The sequence below is a fragment of the Gadus morhua genome, chromosome 3 (assembly GCF_902167405.1).
Source record: "Gadus morhua chromosome 3, gadMor3.0, whole genome shotgun sequence".
Lineage (NCBI taxonomy): Eukaryota > Metazoa > Chordata > Actinopteri > Gadiformes > Gadidae > Gadus > Gadus morhua.
This window is the reverse complement of record NC_044050.1, coordinates 18401651-18411650: the sequence shown is the minus strand read 5'-3', so window position 1 is coordinate 18411650 and position 10000 is coordinate 18401651. Positions and strand designations below refer to the sequence as shown.

The 10000-nt window shown below is 43.1% G+C and overlaps 2 protein-coding genes across 6 annotated transcripts in view; both read left to right on the top strand.

The window, feature by feature from the left end:
- Positions 1-697: 697 nt before the first annotated feature.
- Positions 698-4579, top strand: uchl1 (ubiquitin carboxyl-terminal esterase L1 (ubiquitin thiolesterase)). The gene is made up of 9 exons (XM_030351049.1): positions 698-845; positions 946-957; positions 1317-1445; positions 1671-1812; positions 1975-2060; positions 2553-2600; positions 2703-2772; positions 2850-2908; positions 3576-4579. Exons 1-9 carry the CDS (start codon positions 711-713, stop codon positions 3657-3659), a joined length of 765 nt encoding a protein of 254 aa, XP_030206909.1. The 5' UTR covers positions 698-710; the 3' UTR covers positions 3660-4579.
- Positions 4580-4873: 294 nt separating this feature from the next.
- Positions 4874-10000, top strand: part of LOC115540066 (LIM and calponin homology domains-containing protein 1) — a 25964-nt gene continuing 20837 nt past the window's right edge. For all 5 annotated transcript variants that reach the window (XM_030351046.1, XM_030351043.1, XM_030351044.1 and 2 more), the window contains exons 1-2: positions 4874-5329; positions 9852-9922. In XM_030351046.1, the coding sequence (XP_030206906.1) occupies positions 5213-5329; positions 9852-9922 (188 nt within the window). In that variant the 5' untranslated portion in view covers positions 4874-5212. The remainder of the gene's footprint in view (positions 5330-9851; positions 9923-10000) is intronic.

The window sequence follows — 10000 nt, the reverse complement described above, 5'->3', positions numbered from 1 at the left end:
GCAAGGAAGAAATCTCGAGAAGGAACGAGGAATGCATCTATGTATCTTTGTATGCATGTATGTATGTATGTATGTATGTATGTATGTATGTATGTATGTATGTATGTATGTATGTATGTATGTATGTATGTATGTATGTATGTATGTATGTATGTATGTATGTATGTATGTATGTATGTATGCATGTATGTATGTATGTATGTATGTATGTATGTATGTATGTATGTATGTATGTATGTATGTAGGTATTTATGTATGCATATATTGATTGGATAGATGGACGGATGGATGGACGTATTGATGGGTTGGTGGAGAGTTGGATGAATGGTTCAATAGATTTATGTGGTGGTGGAATAATTCAGAATAATAATTCAGTTTTAAACTTCATTGTATATGTAGTGATTATTGGGTGATTATTTTTTAAAACTCACAGATTTGTATGGACTGGAACATTCTATAGAAGTGTTTTGGTTTTTTCTACGACCACCACGTTATTTGGTCTCTACCATTATGTGAGGGGGAGGAAAATAATGTTCTTTTTAAATGACCCCATTTTTATTTCACCTGTGTACTGCAATAAGCGAAGTATATTTTATTTGCAACACTGTGCATACATATTATTTCAGATGTAAACAAATTGCTCATATCAGTTCGATTTTCGTTGAAATCCACCCCTCTTATAAACTGAGATGGGATATGACCGTTAGCACATGAACCTCGTGCACAATCTCAAGCGAAACAGACGAAACGTTGGGCAGAGACCGACTGAGTTGTTGTCTATCCCCCAAACCGAGCTAGCTTACACGATCAACATGGAGTGGAACCCAATGGAAATCAACCCTGAGGTTCGACTGGCAAATAACGGTTTATATTCTGATCTTGCACGAGAATATCTTGAAGAAGCGAACTAAACTCGTCTGTATTATTTTGTCTTTGTCGTTACAGATGCTCAACAAGGTGGGTAGACGCTGAGTCATGCTGTTGTAAAGGGTTATGTGTTGTAGACATTAGCCGGGTAAGTCATGTCGTCTTTCATGGTGCAATAATTAGGCTAAATAAACGGCAAATGTGCTGGACATGGCGAATTAGACATTTTCTGAAAAGATGAAGAAGAAAATGACAGCAGCATCCCCGTGTCTAGCTCCCCTGTGTCTGGGTGCACTGGCCAGGCGGGCGTGGTCGGACAGCCACGCGCTTCCATCGACAGGACCAGCCCAGGACCCACTGAATGAGTCATTTCGATTTAAATGACTAAAGAACAAGACAATTTGTTCCCTCAACCACCTTTGCCGCTGTGTGTGTTTTGTATGCATCAGATGTTGAGCAAGTTAGGCGCGGGAGGAACCTGGCGTTTTTTTGACGTCTTGGGACTGGAGGGGGAGCCCTTAGCTACTGTCCCAAGCCCTTGCTGCGCCCTGATGCTGCTCTTCCCTCTAACACCGAAGGTAACCAATCATTGAATTGAATGGAGGGACGGCGTGATTCTGATTCAGGGTGGGGTCAACCAGAATCACAAATACACAATGGGACCATAGGTGAATCAACGTGTGTGTGTGTGTGTGTGTGTGTGTGTGTGTGTGTGTGTGTGTGTGTGTGTGTGTGTGTGTGTGTGTGTGTGTGTGTGTGTGTGTGTGTGTGTGTGTGTGTGTGTGTGTGTGTGTGTGTGTCAGCATGAGTCTTTCAGAGAGACGCAAGCAAACCAGCTGTCCGGGGATTCAGATGTCTACTTTCTGAAACAGACCGTGGTCAATTCCTGTGGCACCGTCGCTCTCCTGCACACTGTCGCCAACAATAAAGACAAAGTGGAGTTTAGTGAGTACGCAATTAATCTAATGTTTTAGAATGTTATCATTATTAGGTGTATTTATGAATTAGATATTCGTGTAATTCATTCAGCCTTTATATAATCTCGAAGTCCTCCTAATTTACCATGGTGACGAGGTGCAGATAAAATACATTGTGTGTTTGCTATAGACAGTGACTCTGCTTTGAAGAAGTTTCTCGATGAGACCGCTGACATGACGGCTGAGGACCGTGCCAAACAACTAGAGAAAAACCAGGTACTGCATCCTATTACATCATAGCCGATTTCTCATGGCAAAAAATCGTAATTGACTTTACTTCAACAAAGCCATGTATTTCCGGACGTCGGAAGTATCCAACTCTTAGTGGGTTGTTGTAATAAAGCTTCAACCTGTAGTTCTGTACTACTGAGTAATTTCGATTTGTATAAGGTAATGGAGCTATGGCTAAGGCAGGGCATGCATCTAATCAATAACAACATCTAAAAATTAGTTAACGGCAGAACTCTTTGTTGTGTGTTACATCATCTCACCCCTAGAGGGCACCAAACTGCTGAGTTTTGTAGGCAGATATAGACATACCGGTAGACATAATGTCTACTATGCTACCCTAATCGAATCGATTTTCTCTAGGAGACAGTTGTACTAATGGACTTCAAACAACGTCTGTTCACTCTTCTCTTATGCAGTTGTATATAACTAATTTATGCAGGATGATATATCTAATGTTTATTATATTTATATTGCCAGGCCATCCGTGAGGCTCATGATGAAGTGGCAGCACAGGGCCAGTGCAGGGTAAGACTCGGAAGAAGAATAACCCCTATTCAATACGTCCTTTTGGATGTTATTCATTTATTCTAATATTTTCTTTTGTTTCATTCGATTTTTTTTCTCCAGCCCGCAGCTGATAAAGTGAACTTCCACTTCATTGCCTTTGTCAATGTGAATGGAAAGCTTCATGAGCTTGGTGAGTGAACATCATTGTTCTTACGGCGTTCATATTCAAGTATAAGCTCTGTGTGATGGATGATATTCTCTTTCCAGATGGACGAATGGATGGACCTGTATCACATGGATCCACCAAGGATACTTCGTTCTTATCGGTAATATTCAGCTGTTGTTGACCTGTTGCTGCAGTAAATACCCTATGTTAAGATAAGATAGGATATGTTAATCTATATTCACTACCACTGATATGCAAATACTTATATAATAATAATAATAATAATACATTTAATTTAGAGGCGCCTTTCAAGACACCCAAGGTCACCTTACAGAGCATATAGTCATCATACATTTTTTAAAAAACAAGACATTGTGTAAAAATAAATAAACATAAGCAATAAGAAATAAAAAAAACAAAAACAAGACAAAACAAAAAAAACAATCAAAACAGTGATCAGTTAGACGTTGTAATGCTATGTTATGCTTCCTGCGTTGAACCATTTGCATATTGCACAGCCATACCATTTTAGTGCAATACTCCCTGTCCCACGCTTGGCTCTGAGTTTCAATTAAAAAATATTAGGGTTTAATTCAGCTGTTTATATTTGGCACTTTAACACTCTATCCTGTGGATTTTGTGTCAGACCGTGAGTTCGACCCACAGTTGAACAGTTGAACTGTACAGTACTTACTCACGCTCATACACCATCCCTCATGGCCTTGCTAGTTGTGCTGTAACTATGCTACCACCAGAGGGAACTGTTTATACAAACATCATTATTTTTAAACAACCAACTGAACTCATTTTCCTTGGTATCTCTGCAGGATGCTGCAAGGGTGTGTCGTGGATTCATGGAAAGAGAGAAAGGTGAAGTTCGCTTCTCTGCAGTGGCACTTTGTCAGGCTTAAACTCATCAGGGGATTGCTGGGTGTCATTTCAAAGTAACACTACATTACACCAAGCACACATGAGGAATCAAAGATTTACCTTGACGTTAGAATGACTGGTACACACACACACACACACACACATGTGAAAATGCACTATAGATACAAATGGCTCCACAATGCTTGCAAAGCTCAACAAGAAAATCCCTCAAAGCAGAATGTTTTCTTGCACACATTTAAACAATTTCACGAAAGAATGCTGCCTCTTGTCAACTGTTGCTTAGTAGCAAAAAGGCCTTTTTATGTGACTACTATTTTTTTCACTTTGAGTTTCGGTTTGTTATTGTTGAGCCGTGATTTTTCTAAGTCGAGACATACTGATGCACAAGTGCCTTCAGAGGCAACACTATGAATACCAGTAAATTAGAGGAATGTCGAGAGAACTGTTACGGTTCTAAAAGTTGGATTTAGTCGGTTTGGACATTCGGATGGAAGGGGAAAGGTCACTCGGTTGTCCAAAAACAATTGGATGTAGTCAGTGGTGTGAGTTATGCACTGTAATTTGAGAAAAACAAAGCTTGTATTGAAAATGTGTTTAAACAAATACTGGTTATGTCGATGGATGAACTGGTGGTTACCTTTTTTTTGTTAAATATGAACCACAGTTGTGTTAGATTGCACTTTATTTTGGATGTTAAGTTATTATACTAATTGTGGTCATGCCAGTATGCTATTGACAATTGCCTTATTGTGAAATGTTAGATTACATTGAACCTAAACTGCCGAACAAGAAGGGGCCCAAACAACCGTTTCTTGGGATGTAATACTGTTATTTTTAGGTGATGGCATTTCTAGGCTGTGTTCAAATACCTTTTTGCAGCCTCTCTGTTCTTGGTGTTGGCAATGCAGTTGTGACTATTCAATAAAGCAGTTCAAAACAAGTAGTGATATTGAGTTTTATATTAAACCTTTATTATTAATCCGGAATTATATTTGTCCTCGCATTTGGCTTGCTACAACAGGAAAAAATGCAAATATGCTCTTTACATGTAGATGAAACGGCTATGTACATGTTAAATATAATGAATGGCATATTTATTTCCATTAAAAGCGCATCACATCATAAAAAAAAACCACAGCTACAATATAACCGGACCGTGCTGTAAAGACGCCACTTTCTCCCGCCCCCGCCCCCCATACAGATTATCTTGTGCGCATTCCCGTCCTCCTCCACACGCGCGCGCTACAGACGCTATGGACAGTAGGGTTCGACTCGCGCTACGCGGCACGACATTATTTTTAGCGGCTGGTTTGTGTTGCTGTGTGGGAGTAGCAGGAGCTCGCCCCATCTCTGCCGCCGCACGAGGAACATTCGTCATATAGGTCCGGCCTACGCTTGTTGGAGCTCTGCTTGAGGTTTTCCGTTTCAAACGAGGATAACGGATCGTTCCTAACTGGACGACAATAACACGACTCTTCTGAAAGGGGCTGTATCACGTTAACAATCGCCCATTGATACCGGATAGTTTGTCCTTGCACCCAGCCGGCCTGGTGTTGGGTTGCCTAAAAAAGAAATGACTAGTCCCAGCGCGGATAGCCACGCATCAATAAATGCCACACAAAACGAATCGGAGCCAATTGAAGCAAGTCATCCTGAACCCGCATTTCAAGAGGCGCAGGAATGGATCGAGGTAAGCGGCGTCATCCAACACGCAGACTTTTATCAGAAAGAGCGTATGTAGCCTAGCAGACGCAACGGGCAGCCGCACAGTCGGATGCGTCCTGAGTGGGATATATAAATACAACGGCGCGCCGTCACCTGTTGGGGTACGCTGCGGTGTCCCTAGTGTCGGATTACTGCGACTGTGGACAATGCGGGACCAGGGGGTTCAGCTGCCTACTGGAATGTGTGGGGGTCCGCTCACACGTGTGCTTGTTTTGCATGTTTCTCCCCCTGCGTGTGGTAGTCCAGCAGAATGACACGCGCATATAGGCCACCATTCAACAAGTCTGCATATAGCCCAGTATAGGCTGTTAAATCCAGGTCCAATACATATAAATTAAGAGTGTTTTTAGCGGTATTTGTCGATCAAGAGAGGAGCCCATATTCTCCTCGCAAGGATAAATAACGCCCCCTTTTCAGGCGCTAGGGCATTCCGGTTGCCATGGTTATGAAACCAGGCCAGCATTCACGCAAGAGATGCTTCAATGAGTAGATGTCGGCCAGGAAGATTATTCGTCCCGTTGTGTTTGTTACATCGCTGACTGTCTGTTACCAACCGTGAAACACGAATTTCAATCGTCCTGCTCCATCCGTTTCAGTGTGCTTGTGGTAGGACTGTGTGAGCCTACGGGGTTAAACATAGTCCTCAACGGGGCACAAGCTCCAAATGACCCATTTCGCAGACTGGGTCTTCAAAATAGAAGCATATATAGAAACACAGTGCTAGGATTGAACCAATAACACAGATGTGATTATTTGATAATGTGCTATTGTGACATTATAATATGTGTCCATGAGGATGTTCTAACACACACCGTTATAGAGCTAATTTATCTACGAGGTCATACATTAAAGCTGTGGTCAGACTCTTATGTCACGGTATTTGTGTTATTTTCCGTGTGGCGCTTTCACCATAATTCCCCAGTTATTTTGAGACTCGGGCCCACTCTATTTTTGAAGCAGTGAATTCATACACAGGTGGACATGGTCCTCGGTTAACTATGCCACCCAACAATCTATGTGTCCCGATAGTTTGCGTGTTTGTGCTTGAGTGCATACGTGTTTGTAGTCTTTGTATGTCCGGGTGCATTCATGCATGTCATTACCTTTCATTGCTTGTTTGTGTGCAAATGCGTGTTTTTGTATCTTTTCTTTGTAGGTTATTCCTGTGCATTTGTGTGTTTGTGCGTGCATGCGCGTAATAGTGTGTGTGTGTGTGTGTGTGTGTGTGTGTGTGTGTGTGTGTGTGTGTGTGTGTGTGTGTGTGTGTGTGTGTGTGTGCGTGAATAGTTGGGTGGGCATGTGTTGGCCAGCTGTGTATGTTATTGCACACACAAACTTTTGAGACGCACCCAGGTTGGGTGACACTGCCACCGGTCGCTATGGGAACATAACATGGCTAGCCTATCAGGTGTCACTGTCTCCAGGGGCCGTCGACCAGGGGGTCTGTATAACACCAACATATCTCCACAGAACCGGACCAGGAAATCACCCTGGCACAGGCCAGGCATCCATATCTGTTTGAAGACAGGATGGATTGGCTCGTATTCCAGCTGAGTCAGAATCAATCCATCACTGAACAATCTCTCCATGGCATCATGATTTCCACCCACAATGCAACGTGGCTTTTTAATGTAACCAGCCAAACCTGGATGGGGAAAACCAGGACAATGAGTTACAACAGGAATCACAGCAGATGGAGTATCAGCAGGGAGAATGTGCGCTACAGCGCACATTTTCTTTCTGCTTACATCTGTGCTTGTATGTGCAGGGTATGTGTGCCAGATGTCACAAAAGACCTAAGGAGATTAACTCAACCCGATGGCTTTCTGACAACCAGCGGTTGGCACTAATGAGAGATAGAGAGAGACAAAGTACTTAGCCTTGATGCTAGAGTCATGACTGGTGCTCAGATAGTCCCACTATGAGACCAGGCTGTAGAGTTAGCATTGCAAATCCCTCTCTATCCTTAATGAACTCTGGCAGAGTTTGCGGGGAGGTTTGTAATTGGTCACACAGGAGAGAGGCGAGACATGAAGCAGGATGCAGCCCAATATTTATCTTAAGTAAGTCCACCATGATAATCCTGAGTACAAACATCAGGAACATGTACAATCTTCCTACACTTTTGTATTCTCTCTCTCTCTCTCTCTCTCTCTCTCTCTCTCTCTCTCTCTCTCTCTCTCCCTCTCTCTCTCTCTCTCTCTCTCTCTCTCTCTCTCTCTCTCTCTCTCTCTCTCTCTCTCTCTCTCTCTCTCTCTCTCTCTCTCTCTCTCTCTCTCTCTCTCTCTCTCTCTCTCTCTCTCTCTCTCTCTGTGTCCTTTACTTCCTTTATTAAGGTAGTGATTGAACATATGTTGTTATGTCAGTGTCTGACCCTTTGTATCCACTTCCTGCTCAACCACTGGCATCTCTCCGTCTCCCATCCGACCCGTACTCTCTCCCTGCAGTTGTTAAATGCCACGTTAAGAGGAGTACTTGTCTGCTGTTTACCCTACTCCTCTGTACTGACACACCCACCACCTCCTCCTCCTCCACATTTAAATGGTATCTGCCGCTGCCATTCACCCCCACTGCCCAGCCGTGAGCCACTCTGGAGGGGAACTGAAATGTGTGTGTGTGTGTGTGTGCGTGTGTCCCGCTGGGGGTCAAATTACTGAAGACTGGCACTTAAACTCCCTGGGGCCTTTAGCTTGGGTTCTTTATGCAACACACATGGATGCTCTCTCAACCCTCTCCGTCTTACACACACTCCTCAAAAGTGCTTTTTACTTGTCCTCTCCTCTAATTCACCATGCATACAGGGAATGAACGCCCCCACGCACGCACACACACACACAGATGGACACACACAGACACACACACAGACAGACCCACACAAACACTGAATCATGGAAGCATAGATGCTTCATGTCCTAATTTGACCCAAAGGACAAACCTGTGACTCCATTATCTTTGCCATTCTAAATTGTACAATAGTTCTACCAAATAACAAGTAACCTTCAGTCGTCTATCACTAAATAATTTACAAATGTAATTGTATATATATTTTATGTGTATATGTAAGGTTCCAGTACAAACACTTCTTCCTTTCCCGTGGAGCTATGTTATAGACAATCAGATAAGTAGTCCAGCCCTCCTTCTCCACGGTAGTGTCCCTGGATGCTTAATGATTCATGGGGGAGCTGTAAATGTTTTAGAGTGGCGCAGGCGAGCCTAATAGCACAACATCATGCCAGATGGTTTGTTTGTGTTTGCGTAGGTACGTGTGTTTGTGTTTGTTGGAAATGCTGGAAGGTTTCACGGGAAAAGTAAACATCTGTCCAATTATGTAACACGTAAATCTTGGCATAATTAACATTTCTGCCAGGTATTCATTACATAATGTAGAAGAGAACGAGAGGAAATATCATGCAACCATATCTTATTGTATACCTTCTACATATATGGCCTTTATCAAACACTACAGTTTTCCCAGTCAATGCATGGGAATATCGAAGGAGGAAGTGACTGTGCTTGCAGTGAATTGATAGTGCCCTTTCCAATAATCTGGGTTAATTCTGGATTAGAAGTCTGGACCAGCGGCAGTCAAACCTCCTCTCTTTTCACCCCATCTTTTCACCATTTACGCAACCGGTTGAGCTAAAAACGATGTGCCCAAATACTCAGGTATTTGAGTTGTTTGGCACCATTTTGTGCTGCTCTTGTTCTCTCTGTCTCTCTGTCTTTTTTTCTCTCTCTCTCTCTCGTTCTCTCCCTCTTTCTAAATCAGTTGTGTGTATGAGCGTGCATGTTGAGACAACAGAATTAGGACACTGCCCAGTGTGTCATTGCACTGTTAATGGTGTCACTCCTCTATATTGGTTCCTTTCCATGCGCCCTTTCCATCCGGGGTCCCAAAAAGGGGGAGCCGTGCTAAGTGGTACTGCCGGCCAGGGACACCGAAACACAATCCATCAGACTTGAACCAGTGCCCCATATAGACCCGCTTGTTGTTTTAATGTTAGTGCTAGGGATTTGCATTGATATGGCAGGTACAATATAGATACGCTCCGACGTGCCTCAGTTAATCTGAATCAACAATGAAAATGATTCCATCCTGCAGGATGTCGATTATATACATAGATTATATATATTGACACTCGCTGCACTGGATTCCGGCATTGAAGGCAGAACCAGGAATGTGGGTTGAAAGAGAGGGAATGGCACAAAACTGGGGCGCTGAAAGGCATATTTCCTATGTGGTTATCGCACTAAAGCGTTGAGTCCAAAGTCCAGAATTTCCAATATCTGCTTTGACCATGAATAGTTTTGCTTCTACTGAGTGCAACAATCCGCAGCTTGGAATGACCAGTGCAATGTAATGACATTGCATTAGACTCTTAGAGGGTCTCGGCTTAAAGCAAGTTCCTGGTAGCCATTAGAAAAAGCAACTCTGATCCTAATCCATTACCACCGCCTTTGCTTCCTGTCATCTCTCTGCACCTTAGGCCGTGACGGGGAGAAGCTTTGGAGACATGGGCTTCCGCAGTGGTCTGGAGAATGGCATCCTGTTGTGCGAGTATGTTCCTGACATCACGTCCACCTCCGTGCTTCTGCAGGGTATTATCAGGGAGTCCATGTTGGTGAAACTATTAAA

What these genes read in the sequence shown, in the direction of transcription:
- uchl1 (XM_030351049.1), top strand. Translation starts at nt 711, where the DNA reads ATGAACCTCGTGCACAATCTCAAGCGAAACAGACGAAACGTTGGGCAG. An exon ending in CAGCACAGGGCCAGTGCAGG is followed by an intron (nt 2,601 to 2,702) that starts GTAAGACTCGGA and finishes TTTTTTCTCCAG; the next exon opens with CCCGCAGCTGATAAAGTGAA. An exon ending in AGGATACTTCGTTCTTATCG is followed by an intron (nt 2,909 to 3,575) that starts GTAATATTCAGC and finishes GTATCTCTGCAG; the next exon opens with GATGCTGCAAGGGTGTGTCG.